General features: G+C 39.1%; 1 protein-coding gene across 1 annotated transcript in view; it reads right to left on the reverse strand.

The window, feature by feature from the left end:
- Positions 1–20,764, reverse strand: part of LOC102040271 (connector enhancer of kinase suppressor of ras 2-like) — a 163,548-nt gene that overhangs the window by 47,014 nt on the left and 95,770 nt on the right. The window contains exons 8-10 of the mRNA XM_031058825.1: positions 16,153–16,212; positions 12,347–12,415; positions 3,541–3,687 (exon numbers count right to left, since the gene is read on the reverse strand). Coding sequence (XP_030914685.1) covers positions 3,541–3,687; positions 12,347–12,415; positions 16,153–16,212 — 276 coding nt within the window. The remainder of the gene's footprint in view (positions 1–3,540; positions 3,688–12,346; positions 12,416–16,152; positions 16,213–20,764) is intronic.

Here is a 20,764-nt window from a genome sequence, read left to right on the forward strand (position 1 = left end):
AATGAAATGATTGTGTTGGTTTCAGTGGAAGATTTATTGTTAGCAAGGACAGAACATCTTGATTTTTTAAGACAGCAGAATTCATTATCCTTTGGCTTTATAGCCATGGTGACACAGATACGTGTTCTATGGTAAATAGCAAAGAAATAGAAATTAACCTAAACAATAAGTATATATCCTTAAAATTTTCACTTTTTAAACTTCACATGACATTGATCACAATTGTTGGGTTCAGATGTCACAGAGAAGCTCAAGTCAATGGTCTGCAAGGACTAGAAGGATGATAACCAAATGTGCTGGGCAGGATACAGAGATATAAACAAAGAATATCTTTCAACCAAGGTTCAGTCTGTGTTGATACTCAAGAAACAGAAAATATTTTTATGTATAAAAGTTATGCTTAAATAGATAGAACCAGTTTTCTACAGGTGGAAGGAAAAGCCAGTGACTCAAAATTTGGATGAAAGGTATAAACACTGATCTTTTCCTAAATAAAATGTGTTCTATCCTCCAGAGGTAAACACTGAAACATTTTTTATGTGGTTCAAAAAGTAAAAGCAGTCCTAAGTACCAAAAAATGATATTTTTTATAAGAATGTTATTCTACAAAGGGATCAAAATTATATTAGTTCTCTATGCTTATTGTTAAACTAAATAATAAATTGTGTAGCTGTTCTGGATCAATTAGTTGTGACAGAAGGATTATTCTAATTTGAAAAGTTCTCCAAATAAAAAGAAAAAAATACAATATGTGTTGTATTTTATTTGAATGAAGTTGTAGGGTGCACAGCCCTATTTGCCATTGACAATTAAAACAACAAAAGCAAAAACATTTTGTCCTGAGTGGGAAAATAATTAGGGAGTTTAAAATTTAAATAATCTTCTACTATCACATAATGTCAGCCAGAGACAAAAAGGGGGGAAAATGATGTCACAAATCTCACTGAAAGATAATAGAGAACTGACAAATGGCAACTGCTGTTGTTAATTCAGCATCAAGGAAAACCCTCTGAAGCAAAAGAATACTACAACAAGGCCAAGTAATAAATTTTATAAGGCCTCATGGATTCTGTATCATCAATAATTCATAAATTACCTATGTGGTATAATTTTAAACTTAATTATTCCAGAAAAATATTAATAACCTCTTTAAGTGCCTTAAGCAACAATAGAGAACATGACAACTTTTATTTAAAACTTCCTGCTGTGCACCAACCTGAGGTAACAAATATGATTTCAAGTTCTTAAACCCTATTTCCTTTTTGCCTTCCCTAATTATGTACTGCTTTTGTTTTGGTTGTTTTTGTGGGTTTTTTTTAACAGCAGAAAATTGATTGACAGAAAATGGAATGATTTCCATTCTATTTAAAATCAGAATGGAAAAATTGCTCCACATGTGGCCACAGAAATAGGTAAATGGGGTGCACCATGAAAACAGCGCGTGCAGAGAAACATGCATGGATCAGGACCTGGAATATGCCATGAAATACAGCACACCCATGTGTGTTATCCCTCTTTGGTGACAGTCTGACTTTTGCTGAGCTGTTTCTCTCTCAATCTGTTTTCTCTGGGGTATTTTCCTGCAGTTTGGGGCTGTTTGGCCGTTCCCCATAGTGCTCTTTTGTCGCTGCAAACCCTCCTGTCTGAGCTGTGTTCTCTGCTATCCCAAAGCCTGTTCTGCAGGATCCCATTTAATCCATGACCAGCAGAACCTCCAGAACAACAAAAAAACAAACAAACAAACAAACAAACCCAGAAATTCTCCTGCAAATTCCACAGCTCTAGAGTCTAAAAATTGCCAAAGTCACCGAAAGGTGAGGGCACTGCAGCCAACAGGAGAGGGAAGTGAGCTCACTGCTTCCAGCAGCAACAAGCTGTTGTGTCAGCTGTCCAGGAAGCACAGGCTTCAGTGGCATCTTGAAATTTAATCAGGCTGCTTCCAAGTCATTACTGACAATAATAAATAACACCAGATCCAGGTGAGAGCTGCGGGAAGCAGGCAAACCCAAAACCTGCGCCCTGAAACGGATCCAGGTCCTCACGCTCGAGCTTGTCTCTGTGGCAGGAAGAGTAAAAGATGTAAAACTGGTTTTCCATGCCTCATAACAGAATCTACTCTTAAGAAATAACACTGGCAGGGCTGGTTTTGTTTTCCAAAGAGGTTTATATTTTTATTTAAATACCTCACCCCACTATTCTCTGACATAGAAGGAACACACCCCAGGAAGGAGACACTGCAAGCACCCTTTGCTCCTCAGGGGCTCATCAGGAGGGGAGACATCACAAAACCAGAACTGGTGATAACTCCACAAAACCAGCTTGGTGCGCTTTCACTTTTCTGGCTACCACAACAAAAGTTGGTATTTTTGGTAGCAAATCCATACATGCAGTGTGTACAGCACACACTGTTCACTGTGCCACGGCCTCACATCCAGTGCTGCCTGTGAATTATGATTCTTTAATGCACAAATCTAAAGACAGGATCTCTCTGGGAGCCCTGTGCAATTGCAATTTCCATTTTGCTGTCCCTGGAGGCTCCATCTGAAGTTCACAAGTAGATACATGAGCATCTTGCCAGAGCAAAGGATGTTATTCCTGCAGTGTTATGACAGAAAAATCCCCTCTGGGGGTCCCAGGGCCCCATTCCTCTCCCCCAGGGGCAGGCACAGAGAAGGAAAAGTGGCCCTAAATCCCACTGTCAGCATTCCTGGGCTGCAAGGATTACACAAACTCCTTCAGTGAAGCCACTGTGCAGGATTCAGGAACTCTGAGAAATAAAAAATTGAGAAAATGCCAGGCAGGGAGGAAATCTGCCTGGATAAGCTTGAAGGGTTTGTTTTGCTTCATTAATTTAAAAATCATTTGGAAACACATTCATGTATCCTGTGAACCAAACAAAACAGCTCTGAGAAGCTTCCACATGATGGAAGTGCATCAACTTCTTATAGGATGTTAAAAGGCATTAAAGACAACCATCAACAGTTACTGACTTACTGGCAAGCCTTTCCTTTAAAAATGACATTTTGAGTTCAGATTTTCCTGCTGTAGGAAGAAGCAACTCTGATGTTCACAATTGTCTTTTATTTTTTTGCATGAGCAGGTTTTCAAGGAATGAGTACACAGAAAATAGCAGAGGTTCTATCATGCCTGCTGCCAAAAACTCCACCTGCACGAGAGGTGTGCAACAGGAGCAGGGTTCTCCTGGAATTTAATGGATCTGACACACTTGGTTACAAACAAGTAGGTGACAGACTGTGAAATAATGGAAACAAGGAGGCACTGCCAGGCAGAGCAGGCACTGAACCTTGTTCTTCATAAAATTTTCTGTAAATATTCTTTCCTTTCTGAATTCCTGTGGCTCCCAGAGTCACCAAAACATGGAGAAAACAATCTGAGCATTGCCACACTTGTTTATCCCAGCACTCTGCTTCACAGGAGTTTGGGACAGGCTCCTGTTCCTTTCACTGGAAGGTAAAATTCCAGGTTTTTTCTTGAATAAAGGATTTACCACGACATTGCAGCATTGCAGCACCACCTTACCTGCAGGGCCAGAGGCTTCCACCTCACATTCTTCAGAAGGGCAGGAGCAGAAACCAGGGTATTCTGAGGACGTTTTTTCAAGGTTAAAATCACTCCATTTGGGTCTTCCCACAGTGCATTTACTAGGTTCTTTAACTGCCAGCCAACCTAAGGAAAAAGTCCGTAATTGAATTTTGAAAGCTTTCCATTTAAGTTGAAATGAGAAGGAAATGTTCTGTTAACCAGCAAGGTCTATTACAACCTGCTCCTTGCAAACACAAGCAGTTTTTATAAACTCTGTTGCACTCAAATCATGCTGCTGCAGCTGGATTTTTATCTTTTTTCTTCTTTAGCCATGTTCCTGAACAAAATAAGGCAGAAGTGAACACTGTCGCCCTTTCAATAACTTGTGAGATCATGGAACATTTTAAATCAGAAGATGAGGTCTAGAAGTCATGAAATCATTTCAGTCTGGGCTCTGAGTTGCAACAGGGAGTGCTGAGGAGGAAGCCAGACTGTGCTGGAAGAACAAATGCAGCATGTATGTAAGAGCTGCAAGCCCCTGCCTGGAGAGAAATGATCATTTATTGGTTTATCTGTACAGCCCCTGGGCACAGCTGAGCCTCCAAGTCACTGTAAATTGCAAACAGAGCCATAAAAAAGGGAATCACTGGTACTGTAAGGATGTGCCACTCAGGAAAAAAACTACCTAGAGACATTTCTTAATCAACTTGATTATTTAAATAGGAATTTATTAATTATTATATTATTATGAATTATTTATACACAAAGCCAGTAAATTTATTTTTAGGGCTTTTCTCTTTCCCCTGGCTTTTCTGTCCCACTCACAGTAGATTTTTAGAGCAGTAGTTCATGGCCATGGTAAAGACCTGCCATAAATGCTGTGACTGCCACAAATCTGAGCAGAGCTGCACTGCAGGAATTGGGATGCTGTGTCCATACAGCAATTCCCAGACACAACCTTCCCAAGGCAGCAGCACCAGCCCTGACATGAACCTGTGAGAATGAAAAGTTTAGTGAAGCCCAGAACAGCACCAGCACCAATACATGCAAGCAGTAAATATTTTTATACTGGCCATGTTTGACCTGTCAGGGTTCATAATAACGTTTTAATAATTTTCTGACTAAAGTGTGAATTCCCACTGCTATTAAAAAGCAGGACAATAAATTATTTAGGTGCTCAGGCACAGAACATCTGCATTCACCCCCTTGTTATAGCTGGTGGAGTTTGTAATGACTTCCTCTTAGAGGAAGAATATATCTGATTACACAAAAAGGTGAAGGGAAAATAGAAAACAACCTCTAAGAGATTGGAACTAAAATGCTCTTCTAAGGGCTGGAGAGAATTTGGGATATGACAGTCAGGTTCCAAGCTGCCTCCACAGTGGGCCAAAGCCAGGATCCCACTGTGAGCATCCACCTGGGACAGAACTGCAAGATGTGTTGGAATTCCAAAAAGGATTTTTAAAAGCTTTTAAAACTTCTGTTCTATTTTTAATGCTGTTGTTCGATAGAAAACTTTCTAAAAATGCACTGGCCACAGGAAACCAGACAGCAGCAATAATTGTAAATAGGGCACATCCAGACAAATGCAAGGATGGCAACTTGCACCCCAAAAAACTCCTCCAGTTTGGGCTGTGTTTATAAGAGCACAGGGGCCATATTTTTTTTTTCTCTTTTACTCAACTATAGAAATCAAGTGGAACTCTCTCTTTGATTTTTATAGATTGATGTAATTTTCAGATTGCCGAAATCCTTAGAGTTCCATGGGCTTCTTTTAGAAAAGAATGATAAATAATTAAGTGAAGGATAAATTATTCCAATGAGAACCTTAATGACAAAACCATTAAATACCAAGATCTATCAGAGCACCGTCTGCAGTCATTACTACTGGGCAATGATAAAATGCTCTCAGGAATTTGGACAACTTATTATAAATTGTATTACTAAAAATAGCTTTGAAAAAAAAGAAGTCATTACAGTGGATAAAAAATCTTGGTTGAAAACCAGTCCTTGGGTCAGATTTTGACATTTACTCCCAAAGAATCAGTCTTTAAAGCAATTACTGACTTCTAGCTCTGCTAAGATGCATTCTCCACAAAGGTGTTTTGCTCCTTTAAGATTTTTAGCACATACAGTTAAAATTGAATTCTACAAAATGGGTTACGATATTTCAGAAAGGAAAGTTAAATTAACATTAGAACAATGAAGAAATAAAAGACCAAAGTGATACTTTTCACTTTCCTCCATAAATGAAAATGGATGCTAATTGAGATGCTAAAGATGGCAGAAACACAGAAGGATGCAAAAGAATTCACTCAAAATGGTCAGAGACAGATGTTTGAAATTTTCATAGTTTACAATTAAGATTGCCACAATCATTAATTTTTGTTTTTACATCCTCAGTTTGAAAAAAGAGCTCCAGGCAAAAGAAACCTGTGGACTCCTGTCTATATTAAGGGATTTGTTAGTTTTCTCATAAAAACTATATGGTAGAAAATTAAAAATATAGCAACTTTTAAAAAATTAGTTCCAAAAATAATAATTGCTAAAACAATAAATTCCTTTACCACAAAATTCCATGATGCTGAAGTAATTTTGTAGACCCAAACCTGATAATTTTGTAGCTGCGACTCCTTAACTAATATGTTGAGAAAAACATGAAAGGCATAGCCCACTTTCATTAACTGCAAAGCAGTGTTTTTTAGTTCTCCAATAACTTCTTTAGGCTCTCCTCATAATGACTTTGCTCCTTCTCATTCAGAAGATCTGGATTTGCATGAATGGGATTTGGAAAGCATCCTCCCAGCAGCAGGGATTTCAGCGTTGTTATAAATCCCAACGCTGTTCATGCTGGAAAAGCACCTTTTCTCCCTTTTCAAAAGAAAGCCTACCTGCCTGGGGATGACTCACCGCAGATCTGTAGGAAAAATTAATACAAAAAAATCCTAATGCTACAGATGGACACAAAAAAATAAAAAATCAGTGCATTTTTGGGTGTCTGCAGAGGCACGAAGTGCATGATATATTTGTCTATGAAAGGGAACTGAGAAAACAGTTGAACTCTGGAACAGGGTGGTGTTTATCAGAGGATTCCACAGGTCTGAGCCCCCAGAGCAGTTATTCACCTCCCTGCCAATTGCTTCCAAACACATTGTACCTATTTGTTATGGTAGGAATTCAAAAGTTAAAATTAGCTCAGATGGTGGAGCTGGGCGTGCACAGGGGACAGAGGCATCTGTTCCTTTCTCTGCTTTCCCTGAAACTTCTGGGGACAAGGCAGGAATGAGGTTCTCCAGTTCCTTCACTGCCTTACCAAACCCTGTCAGGACTCTGAAAAATGGAAAGGTTTTAAGAAATACAGAAATAGAGTGTTCCTCACAGCAGGAAGGGAGGTTACACCTGAACTTGCCTGGGGGACTTGTGCCTGCTCTGCTCACTGCATCACCTGGGGTGGGGAGACACAGAGCAATAACTAACAGGAATTTAAAAGCTCCTTTTTCAGGCATTTGGTCTGGAAATCAGTTGTGCCAAATATTTTCTAAATATTTATATCCTACTATATTGCACAGCACCTGAAAACAAGTAATTCTGCTCTGACTGCAGTAACCCCTCACAGGAACCAGGACAGATGTTTCCCCTCATGACTCTTCAAATACATAAGCAAAGCCATCTGGATATTTACTTGAACCTGCAAAGTTTGACCTCTCTTCATATTTGCATTAAAAAAAACCCCAGCTGGTGTAAACCCAACTTTTTTTAAGGAAGCAGACTATCATCTTTTCATATTTTCAGTAATTCGCTTTGCCTCATTAGGGAATTAATCAAGAGAGCTGGTTTGATTAAGATGGAAATCAGAAATTATTATTAGACAAAAATGTGCTGGAAGATCATAAGACTTTTCTGTCACTGAAGGGGAAGCTCGTCATTAACACCTGTAGCTGATTCACTCTCATTAATATTCGAGCTGCTCCTAACAAGAATTGATGATTTAAAACCAAATGTTCTCCCATTATCTTACAGAGTTATTTTCATTAACCAATGGAGAAACACAGCAAGAATCCAAGAAGGAGCAAGATCTACTGCTGGAAGAGAGGCTTTGCTGAGCCTTTCTGAAAGGCAGGGTCTGGAGAATAAGTAACATGTGGCACTTTGTTTGGAAACAGAAGGACATCTTTTGGGGAAAGAAGTTCAAATTCTCATGACAGCTTTTGTCCTTTTTTTTCCCCCCCTGCTTTCATTTCCCAACACAGTGTGTGCTGAAACACAGATGGTGTGACCTGGCACTACATTTACAGAATTACCTCCACCTAAAATGAGCTCTCATTAGGACTCATATTTACAATTCAGCAAACAGACACCGAGGGTATTAATTCAATGACTGTCTTCACACAAATAAATTAGTGCTGAAATGATTTCATTGTGCCAGGCTCTTGACACACTTAATTTCAAGCATGTAATTTGACAGTGAACAGTATGAAAGGGCATTAGGCTGCTGATCATGTACTTAGAATCAAAGTGTATTTGGGGTTTGAAGGGACATTTTAAGGTCATTTAAAATGAGCCAGGAGCAGGGACATTCTCAAGTGGGTTGCTCAGAGCCCTGTCCAAGCTGGCCTTGAACACTTCCAGGGATGGGGCAGCCACAGCTTCTCTGGGCACCCTGTGCCTGTGTTTCACTGCAAAATAATTCCTTCCTTATATCTGATCCAAATCTCCCCCCTTTCAGTATAAAGTTGTTGCCCCTCTACAACAGACCCTACTAAAAAATTGTCCCCATCTTTCTTCTGTGCCCTTGAAATCACAGGGTCCATCATTCCAAAGAACAATCTCGAGTGTGAAAATGCAACTCCTTCAGTTAAAACCTGCAGCTGCTTCAAGAGAATATAAGAAACAAGTAGCACAACAGATTTATTACAGATATTTCTGTGGCCTCTTACTCTGGCACAGCAGTGTTTTATGCCTTGAGGATTTGTTTCTCTTTCTGGTCTTTATTGCCTCTGTCTGTGGAGAAAGAGGAATTCTGTCTCAGCCCCAGCTGGCTGAGTTAACCAAACTGAAATCCTTAAATAATTCCTCTTCCTATGAGACAGAGGACACATTTTCCTTTTTACCCATTACATTTTTTTAATGCTCCCATCTAACTGAACACCTTTGATAGCTGTAAACAACCTGGAGACCACACACTATTTCAGACACGATATTACTAATGTCAAGACAATGGTATCCAAACTCAGTTTCTCCTGGAAACCTGTTCCTGATTAATTCCAAGTTCATCTTTGCCATTTTCAGTCACATCAGCTCTGTGGTGCTCAGTTGGTTTGGGATTAATTACTACATTCTGACTCCTGGAGTCTTGCCAGGTGCTCCTGAGTAACATTGAGCTTTCAACAGGAATTATTAAAGCCTTCTTATTGCTCTCTGTCCTATGAAATAACCTTCAAATCCTAACCCTCACAAAAAAAACCCCACAAAAAACCAAAACCAAACCAAAACAAAAAAAACCAACCAAAAGACCCCACCAAAAAAGCCCCAAAGAATAGAAGACAGAGAAATTCAGTTTTGCCTTGTTTACAAATCACTTCTCTGTCCAGAAGTAGACAAAATATTTTACAGGTGGTCAGGTAGATGAATCAATATTTATTTGATCTCCAATATTTTCATTGTCTGAAAAACTATCTAAAAAGGAAAATTAACACAATTTAATTTTCATAAGTTATGCTGAAAAATAATTGGAATATAAAATTCACTATTTCAACTAAGCAGCAAAAAATACACCACCTAAAGAGTAATTGTTAATTTTGAAAACAAAGAAATGCTACAGTGGCATCTTCAGTACTTCTGTAGAATTTTATAGGAGAGAAATTAATATCTACAAGGCACCGGTAGAATTGGTGCCTGTTGTTGGATTGTAGTGAAAAATAAAGAGTTAGGGTGGCAGTAATTTAGAATGTATAACTTATTCTTAAAGTTTCTTACACTGTTTTATTAAAATCTTATAATCAAGAAAAAGCAAAAAGCAAATAAGGAAATTGGATAATGATTAAATGATCTTAACAGCCAGTGGTGAATTGCCTGCTTTAATTAATTTCTTGCTTAAAGTACTATTATTTTTTCTTTGATCTTTGTAATTGTATTACAGAGTGTTCTTTGGTTAGACCAGATTCCATGTGGAAAAGCTTTTATTTCTCACTTTTTCAGTTGTTGCATTACATAATTTGGAAGCAGCTCTCCTTTAATACCTCCTGAACACTTTTTAACTCTCAACTCCATAGAACAGCTTTTGGAGAAGTAAAGTAAAACTGTGAAAAGTTGTGCCCATTCCCTGGGGAATCTGTTCTGTGCCCAATCACCCTCTGCAGGAGAACATTTCCTGAAATCCACCCTGACCCTGCCCTGGAGCAGCTCCAGGCTCTGAAATCTCATTTTTACTCCTTCAGCACCACAGTTCTGCCCTGCCCATGAGTGAAGCCTTGCCCTGGACAGCTCCATAACTCCTGTGAGAAATGCAGAGTGCTGCAGCTGGGAATTTAAAGAGGATGCTGAGGAGGGTCATGCTTTAGGATGACAAACTGGAAGTGCTCAAATTATTCACCTTACTAAAAAAAAAAAGAGTGATGAGCTAATTTGATTGCATCCTGAAAATACCTAAAAGAGAAACCTGCTCTCCAATTTAAGAGATAAAAATACATCGAGATCAAAGGAAGCTTGTGCCAGACAAATATAGACTACAAATAAAATGACTTTTTCCCCCCCAGCAATGAGAATAATTAACTACCGGAGCAATTTATTACAGGTTGTGGGAACATCAATGAAAGTTTTAAAACTCAGATGATCATATTAAATGAATATGAATTTATCCAGAAAATACACTGGCCTAGTTCAGTCAAAATCAGATTAAATGGTGCTGGTAGCCAGCTATGGGATTGGAATCTGCTGAAAGGGATCCATACTTTCTCTGCCCAGGGAAGTATTTCCAGCAGTGGCAAGAAAAATGAAATTTTCTAATCATTTTCAGAACAGTTTCTTCCAAACACATTGTGTTGAAGGATTTATATTTGATACAATATAAAATATTGGTACCAAAATGCTACAGAAACATCAGCCTTAAACAAGTCTTGCTTTGGATAGCCAAAATAAAATCTTCTCTGGAAAACCTGTAGGAACACCAGAGATCTGCAAGTTCTCTGACCCCCCCAGTCATTATTTTCAAATGGGTTACACCCCCTTTTTATGAGCTGGTCGTGCTAATATTAGAATTTTGATTATGTGGAAATTTAATGAGCTGTTGCCTTTGAATAATTCCAGTCCACTAATGGAAATAATGCTAATTATAAGCAAAATATGAATCATGATAACTGTGGGGAAGGAGCACAGCTGAGGGTGGTGTGCAGCAAGGAGTGCCAGAAGACACACTTGAAGACCTAAGGGATATTAAAATATTAAAACTCCTAATCCATGAGGGGTGAGAGTTGGACACACACCTCTGGACCATGCAAACACTCACTATTGCTGCCTGCTTTTCCAAACTGAAGACATAATGAGACTTTCCCAGCCATTTTTAAAGCAAGAATAAGTTTCCAAAAGAACCAGTGCCCTTCATCTATTTCCTTGGCTTGTTAGAAACTTCAGAATGAATAATTAATTTATTATGGGGAGGGATTTTTTTGGGAAAAAAGTCTTTTATGGCTCTCGACTCAGCTGTTGGTCCTGTGCCCTCAGGTGGAAAGGGATTACAAGTATCAACCACCTTGAGCCTGCTGTAATAACAGACATGGAAAGAGTTGCTAAAAAAGCCAATTCTTGAGAAGCTGAATGGGGGATTTCACCTATGGGAGTAAAGATTAAATCAGATCTGTCACTTGAAGAGTGTGTTTGATGGAGAAAGCCAGCCTAATGCATATTTCAGCTTGTAACTATGACAACTCTCTAATACAGATAAGAGCTGTGTGTTGCATTAACATTTAAAGTGTAAATGAATAAGTTATACTTCTTTTCAAGAGAAAATATTTGCTCTCTAATCATAAGATTTTAATAGACAGACTTTCATATTTCCACTTCACACAAGTGACAGACAGAAAGAGATTTCTTAATTTTGCATCTGCTCTGTCTGGAGATGGGGTTCACCAGGACAAATAGCTAAAATAGCTGAAATAGCTAAATTAGGAGTTTCTTAGGAAGTTACCATTGTCCTTGTCACTAGTCATGCCTAAGAAATACCAGTGTTCCTTTCTCCAGAAACACTGGAGCTATTTAAATTATATTTAAATTACATTCTTCAATACTGAGGTTCAGCATCCACCTGCTTATGGGTATCTTAAAAATAAATCTCCATCCAAGAATGTCCAAACCCCAGCCCTGGCAGATTTCTATCAACACTTTAATCATTTTTATCTCTTCCCCCCAACAGATTCAGCATACATGACTGCTACAGCACTTCTGCATTATTAATCTGGATCCTGCATTAAACAGAATGCAAAATTCTGTTCAAGAGGAGAAGTTAAACCAGCTGGCAAGTGCATAATGAGAAGTCTAAGAACTTCAAGGAAATATTCTTGGATCTCCTTATATAAGAAGAAGATGATGTTGAACAGCAGCTGTGCAAAATGTAAATTTGGCTTAATCCTTCTGGGCTGGTTATGGACTCAATTTGGGCCTTTTCTTATTAAGAATAAGCAGTGAATATGATGTTTAAAAATACATAAATAATAATAATACAGTTGGCAAAGAAGAATTAGTACTTTTATCAGCTTTTTTACTTTTCTGTGCTGCAAAGCCTGCAGCACAGAATTTCCAGAATACTTACCACAGTTTGGTGGTTGACCTGGATCACCTCATCACCAGCATGGATTTTCTTACACTGGTCAGCAGGAGACTGAGGACAAGAGAGAAAAATTCACTTTACAGGGAGGATGAGGAGGTGGAAGAGCAGGAATTAAAACAATGAATGCTGAAGGAGACAAGAAATCTGTGCCTAAAGAAGTCTTATTGCTGTCAAATAATGGTAACTAGTCATATTCATAAGGAAAAATATTTTTTCTGATAACACTTGATGAAGCAATCTAGAATTCCATTTGCCATTCCAACCTAGAATTCCAGCTTCCACTTGTGGCCAGTTGAGCTATTCCATTGTGTTTAGCTGAGCAGTCACAACCTTGTTGGGAATCCCCTGGGTGAATTCACACCCCATGGAGTTAAATATGTTACAACACACCCAGGACCAACCAGGTGTGGGGCAGAAGTCAGGGCTCAGTCCTCTCCAGAGCACTGGAATCACTGCTGAGGGGAGCTGAAGATGCTCTGCACACACAGGGTATTTATACCTTCAAATCCAGCTCCAGCACTTCCAAGACAGAGCTAAATGAACCATTTGAACACAGAACATGGTAACTTACAAATGGGTGTAAGGGACTTGCCTTCAGGAGATTTTATGTACTCACACAATTCACATAATTTTGTGATCCCGGAGCTGAAAAACTCCCTTAACCTAAATATAGCTTGTTCTGAGCAGATGAAAATGGATTAAAACCCATTGAGGAGCCACTCAAACATGGGCAACTACTATTGCACAAATAATTTTTAGAAGCTTTGATGGAATCTTAAATCTGTGAGAGAAATCAGGGGCATTCAGGAGATCAGCAGTTCTCAAAGAGCTGAGAACTCAAGGCAAATTGTTTGCGCTGTGCCCTGGCTTACAAGAGTGTTCCACTGACACAGAGCACACCAACCTGGCACTCAGGAGGGGAAAATCACAAAGAATTCAAGAGCTGGGACATCACCTTGGAAAATAAACCCAGTGGAAGCTGGCTGTTCAGCCAGGAGACCTGGACAAGGGGGGAGATTTACTCATGAGATACAGGGTCAAAGAAAGGAGAGGACTGAGTGCCCCTTGTCAAACTGCTGAAACTTTTAAAACAAAATAATCCTCCAGAAACAGTTCAAGCTCCCTGCCAAGCCAACAGGCTCCTAAGAAAGGCAGAAAAGGAGCCACTTGCAGCTGGAGGGGGTGGCCTGGCTCTAATCCTGCTGAGGAACTGCACAGAGAAAAAGCTGTTACCAAAATGTAGCTGAGCTGCTGGCTAGCTCCTGCAGCCAGCCTAAAACATAAATTGTTAAACGCAATAAAGGAGGCACGTGTCAAACACAAAGGAAGAAAGGATTTGTCTAAGCTGAAAGTGATGTTCATGGAGAAGTTCGTGGTCATGACCTCACTGCAGGCAAGAGCTCCTCAGCTGCACTGTCTTCAACCCAAAATCCCACTCATTCCTTTTGTGAATGGAGATTAAAACCATAAAACATAAACAAATAAAAGGAGCAAAGAGAAGAGGAGGCAATACAAGAAAAACCCAAATTGCCACTGACAGGGAAATGACTGCAATTATTTCTGAATCAAATGCCAGAGAGACTCATCCCCCCCAAGGGCCAGCCCCTGCTGCCAGAGCCATGCCGGGCTCTGGGGGCAGGAGATTACCCAATTATTGATTACCCAACAGTCAGCCACTAGGGCAATCAGCCAGCCCTGGACATGATGATTCCCAGTCTGACTGGGCTGTTCCAAGCACAGATTTTACCTCCTGCCCACTGCTGGTTCTCCACTCCCAGCCTTTTCTCTGGTTCTCCATTTCCAGTTTTTCTCTGGTTCTCCACTCCCAGCCTTTTCTCTGGTTCTCCACTCCCAGCCTTTTCTCTGGTTCTCCATTTCCAGTTTTTCTCTGGTTCTCCATTCCCAGCCCCTCAGCTGCCTGACCTCTCAGAGAGCTTTGGTCTCTCTGGGCTCCAGTTCTGAGCTGAGCCCTGGCAGATCAGACCCCACCTCAGCCCCTGAGCCCTCCTGCCCTACAACAAACAGGATTTTACCCCACACCTCTGGTGGGGATGTGAAGACCCACCTGGCTCCAGAACCACTTTCTCCTTTTCTTGGAAACTTGTGGAATTTTGGCAGCCCAGGAACAAACATGAAACAGAAATATCCCTGGAATTCAACATGACTTAAACAAACTCTTTGGCTTTGAGTGGGGCATGAGAGGAGAGCAGGAAGCTGCAGTAAACACCTCCATCCATAATGGTTAACTTCAGCTGAACAGCAAAGGCCTGGCTCTTTCTCTTTTCAGCTGCTTTCCTGACTTGGATGAGGCTGAGCTAATTAAACATTGGCTCTGAGGTCAATTATCCCTTCAAAAGGAATGAAAAATCAATTTGCTGAAACACCAGAAGTTAAAGGTCTTTGAAGCTGGTTTATCTGCACATGTGATTACACTTCCAGCAAAACCAAAAAAAGCAATTTCTTCTGGTGGTGTCGTAGCAAAAAGTTTTGACAGTTCAAATTTAAAAAAAATTATTTCTAGTGGCTGGCAATTTAGTAACTCTTCCTGTGAATTTCAATTGTAAATATATCAATATTTCCCCTACAAATTACATTATATTTCTGAAATGAATTAGAATTACAGTAAAAAAATGGATTAATTATAGCATGAGTAATTCAATCTATGAACATAATCTCTCCAACATAATCAAGATGGATCAAGTCATAATTTTCAGCACCCAAGATACACATACAGTTATTTTTAGACTTCTAAATGCTGCCAATGGTGACAATATAAACAAACAAATTTCAAGTTTAATTTGCATTAGAATTGTCTTCCCAAATTGTGACATAGAAATCATCTGGCTTTCCATGGGTTTGCACTGACAAAACCCATATAAATACCACTAAATGTATATAAATCAATTAAAATATCCCACATGGAGCTCACTCATATGGGCCAGCAGAGCACTGGCACTTGCCAGGCAGGATTTACATCTCACAGAGCTCATGTGATGCTCCTTGGGCATCAGCAATCCATAATTCCAATATCAGCTGGAGAAAATCTAAACTTGTCACTTGCCCAGCACTGAGCTCTGGACAGACCCGAGCCTGAGTGGGAGCAGTGACTGGAAGATGAGAACCAGAAGGGTTGTGTTATAAAGTCTGTCACAGTAATTAGACGGCAGCAGTTGAAGGCAATTTAATTATTCAAATTTATAATTATGAACTGCACGTTAAGGAACGAGGAGGATGTTTAGAAGCTGAGCTGTTGTTCCTGTCACACTCTTTAGTGCCCCCTCAAACCTCACACAGATCTTTGAGCTGCAAAACTCTCTGTGATTTTAGTTCAGGTTTTTTAACGCCTCTGGGGCTGCAATGAAAATGATAATTGATTTTTTTCTTTGTATTTACTACAAATGGTAGAAAACATAAAATATAACATACTAATATAAAGGAAACCACTTTTCCTTTATATTAAAGAAAGTGTGTGAGAAAGAGAAAAGAGAGAAAGTGTGTGAATGTTGTTAGAAAGGGGTATTTGAGGAGCCACTGAGGGCAGAAGTTTGAGAATTTCCTTTATTACATCATCAGTTATTAATAATTTCAACACAGAGGCTTTTCTATGTCTATGTTCAAGGGTAATAAGTCTTTACAAAGGTAATATGATACATATACATAAAAAAGGAAAAAAATATTAATAAAAAGTGGCTTGGTTTAAAGTAAGCTTACATATTACAAAATGCACTGCAGATACAGAGAAAATAATTGTAAGCATGATGAAAGTATTTTAAAATAAAGAATCTTACATTTTCTGTTGTTCCTGTGATTACATGTAGTCCATCATATGTTGATTTGATATACATTCCCTGCAAAATAAAGAGCAAAAAGGGTAATTAATATTTGTAGGAAACAAATACAGGACATTTGCATGATAATTAAAATAATAGATTTGCTCTGAGGACCATAACATTTGAACAGACTGGAAGGAGCTGTGGTCAATTAACATTTGCAAATCTAAGTTTAACAAATCTATATCAAGACCACTATAAATAGCAGAATGTTCTCCCTTAATGCTTTTTTTTTATTCTAAAGTTTGTGAGCAGAGTTGGACACAGAGCATCAGCATAAAAACTTGTGCCTGTTCAGTATTTGAAATGTTTAACATGATCTCTTTTCATTACAAGTGACATAAAAGAAGTATTGAAACTGAAAGCATGAGCAGGAGTAGTTTTTAAACTTAAATGCCCCATTTTCAAAGAGTTCCTGATTCATTAAGAATGAAGCCAGAGCCTAAGCCAGAAAAGACAGGAGCCAGTGCTCATATTGCTAATTTATGGGGGAAATGAGCTTAGTGAACTAACAGGAGCTTTGTAATTAGTCCATCAAGAATTCTGCTTCGAGGAGGAGACTGACAAGATGGAAAGGGACAACCAGAGCAGGGATCTGTGGAGCTGAACACACTCAGAGCCCCAGTGTCAGGGAGGCTCAGTAGCTCCTGTGCCTCCCTCTCAGGAGCCAGGCCAGAGCTTCCCCTCTCTTCCCACAGCACCCTTATCCATCACTTTGGAAACCTAATTAACCTAATTGGTACATTGTGCTGCTGATTTATTGTTCTTTCAATAGTTCTGCATCACCTTGTGCTGTCACAGCCCCAAAGTTTAGAGCCCCCAGCAATAACCAAGAACATTTTGTTCAGAGAAAGCAATTTCCGGTTTCCTGAATGCTAATGGAGATCTTCAGGCAGGGTGGGGCACACAAACATCACCTCCCAACCCCTCAAGAAAAACCCAAAACTTGAAAATTCTACAAAGTTTAGGTGATATTGCTCTCAAGTGCCTAAACTGGAAGGTGGGATGGAGCCAAACTCTTCCTCACAGTGGGAGGATGAGAAGCAAGAGACAAATTGGAACTCAGGTAAGGAATTTTTTTCAGCTTTACCATCAGGAAAATAAAACCCTGGAACAGGCTGGCAAAGCTGTGGAATCTCTGATTTGGAGATGATCAAATTGTGACTGGATGAGGCCTTGAGCAACCTCCTCTAGCTGGGTCTGACTGGATTTTTCATTGGAAAATGTAACTTCTGCCTTAATGTAAACTCATCCCATTTCAGTCAGTTTTAAATGTATGGAAATCTTAAAAATAAAAATTGTCCAAACCTGATTGCTGGCTGGTTGCTGAACTCTATTGCATAGGAAACTTTGCTTTAGGTTTTACTCCCCATGTCATTTGTTCCCTTAAATTAGACTACTTTATAAACTACTTCATTTGTGAAAACCAAAGATCCAAATTAAACCTTGCCAGTCTTGAAATCAGCTTCACAAAATGGCATTAGTTGGAAGAAAGAAGCCTTTCAGAAGAAGAAAGTGAAACCTTTCAGAATTTCCTTTTCAGAGCTGTTTAATTTATCAGTGTTTGCTGTTCTGCTGTCTCTGTGGCCCCTGCAGCAGATAAGGACAAAGTTCCCTTTGCCAACTCAAAGACACAAACAGGATCCTGGAAAGCTGAAGGCTCCCATGGACAATGGGATGGGGAATCTCCATTAAAAACACAATTTTATTTATTTATTTATTTAATTTAATTGGGCAGAAATTTCGCCCATCTAGTGTAAGTTATGCTGAATTTCCACAGTGAACTTTTCATGAGAACATTACACAACATTGCTGCTCTTTTAGCACTTGCTCAACCTCAGGAACATATTTCCAGCCACACTTTTATATCAAATCTAATATCCCAGTCCTGACATCCCACTTGCTTTGACGAGATTCATTCCCCACTCAAAAACCCCAACAGATTAAAATCTTTAAGGCCACAAGAGGACAGAGTGCTAAACTTTGCACTAAATTTTACCACTTATTTCTTCCTAGAGTCCTTAGACTCTTGTTAATCTCTGTGTATTTTTGGAAAAAATCAAATTATAATTTTATCTCTTAACAGATGCCATTGGAGAGTCATAAAACCTGACTAATCACACAGAATTATCCTACATTTTGTTATCTGCTCTTTCATCCTGGTTATTAAAATTTAAGAATATATAAAAAAAATAAACAATTTTAGTGAATGACTCATAGCCTTCAAATTATCCTACACAGAGCTTTCATCCTTGTTTTCACAAAAGAAAAATAACGAGCTTGTTTCTTGTTGACCATTACAGGAGCAGAGCATCTCCTTGACATATATTTACCTGAAAAGCTGGAAAGATTATTCTATGTAAAAAATTATCCAAGTTCTTATATTAATTTTTTACTTCATATGGTTCAGCTCAGGCAGTGATACCCAGAGAATTGTTTGGTCACCTTGGAGTGACCAGACATGCACAGCTTTGGCCAGTGTGGCAGAGACGCTTCTGCAGTGGCTGCTACACCTGGCACGGAGGCTTCTCCTGCCTCTTTCCTTCCAGGTTCCACTGCTGCCCTCTCCACCCAGCTCTGTCTGCCTCCCTCCTGCTCTGCAAACTCTGCAACGTCCATTCCTGTCCCACCAGGTTTGTCCTACCCTGTCCTTCCCTGTCACAACCTGCCCTGTCCATCCCGGTAACTCAGCTCCCAACTTTCTTTCTGTTCCCTTACCAGTCTGTTTCCTGCCCTGGGAAGCAAAACATCACAGGAATCCTTTTTCAAAATTATTGATCTCTCTCTCTTGTCTTTTTTTTTTCTTTCTTTCTTTTTTTTAACCCAAGAATGGGGTTTTAGTCTCTCTGGTTTATTATTGAATGCCAACAATGATCTCAGAGAAGAGAACAACAAGCTGTACCCCTTATCTTGAGATAAGGCAGCAGTCAAGGATTCTCCTCTGTGAGGATGGCTCAGACGGGGAACATTTAGAAATAAATAGTTGCTCGTTAATAACTGATGTGTCAGGCATAAACTCTGCAGAATGACACTGACCTATGTTAGAGAACAGGGAAATGTTTCTCAGCCATCAAATCAAGAACCCTGGCTGTTTCCGAGCAACTCTGCCACTGTCCCCTAGTGACAAAGTGAATTAAAGGTTTTTAATTAAAATCTGACCTTTGAAAACATATGGGAAGGCATCAACCATTTAAAAGCCCATTTTGAAGAGACTTTTCCCCAGAAAACAGCATATCCAGTTGTCAGGGGAATTTCCTTGAAAATTTTCTTGCAGAATCATCTGGCTAATTAAGCAGGATATAATGACAGCAGTGTGTTTAAGTGTCAACAATTATTCCTGCACAGGGAAGCAGCGACAGCAAAGATGCAGATTTGTAATGCCACAGACAACCAGGGAAATCTTACACCCCTTGATCTTTTGCCCCATAAAAAATGGTTCTTTAATCTTATTTCAAAAATCAAAGTTACACAAATGCATTTAAATGAATGCCATGATAGTGCTTTGAGAAGGTGATGGAGTTTTTTGTTTAAATTTCATACCATTAAAAAGTCCTTCTCAAATTTTTTTTTTCTGCCTTACATGTTGCAGTCCTTTGCCCAAATTTAAACACCTCTACTTTCCTTCCTGCAAGACAAGTTCCACCTCTCAAAATACTTAAGATAGTAACTTCTTTTATTCTCCTGTATAAGAAAATTTGGTTTTGTTTGGGCTTTTAGGCTATGAGAACCTTTATATGTCAAGCATGATGGAAATTTGTCAAGTTTCTGTAAGCCTTTAAAAATAATTCGAAATAATTAGATGAACACCCTGACAGTTTTAGGCCAGGCATATTCCCATTAAAAAGCTGCCTTCATATTCTACTTTTTCTTCTTGCTTACCTTGCAGTTCCTTTCTAGTGAAAATGGGAAAGATTGGCTTCCATCACCTTAAATTACAAATGCCACAGAAAGAGAAGCACTAGTTGGAAGGGTAGCTGGACATTGGATAGATGAAGAATTCTTCATAAAGAAGGTTCTGTGCATCTGACGGTTTGGCTGTTTGTTCAGCTTCTTTTCTTTTCCAACATTACAGCTGGTTTCATAAAAATTTTAATTTTATAAATAAAAATCTTTGCTTTCCTTAAATTCTTAAAATGAAACAGGAAAAGTTCCCTCTGCAGAAAAATTAAGAAGGCTCTGGATATTAGCAGCATACATCTTAATTAAAGTGTGTCTGATTACAGTGATTCTATCAGCAGGGGGAAGCTCAGACAACAGAGAAAAAAAAAGAATAAAAAAGTGAAAGGAAGGGGGATAAAAGTCCTCCTTTATTCCAGAAGGAAAGAAGAAAAACATTTCACAGACATCAGAAGATACAAATCCAAACAACAAAACCCCAACTGCCTTCCTGTTTAGAATCTCCTGCTTAAGAGGAATCATTAATCTCATCAAATAAGATTAAAGCTGCATCTTACACAGAAGTATCTCTGGGTACATGAGCTGGACATCAAGTTCAGAAGATTAAAAAAATAAGTTTCATCTGAAATAATACTGGCGGTAATAATCTCTCCCTATGGACGATCCCCAATCA

The sequence above is a fragment of the Geospiza fortis genome, unplaced genomic scaffold (genome assembly GCF_000277835.1).
Source record: "Geospiza fortis unplaced genomic scaffold, GeoFor_1.0 scaffold29, whole genome shotgun sequence".
Classification (NCBI taxonomy): Eukaryota; Metazoa; Chordata; class Aves; order Passeriformes; family Thraupidae; genus Geospiza; species Geospiza fortis.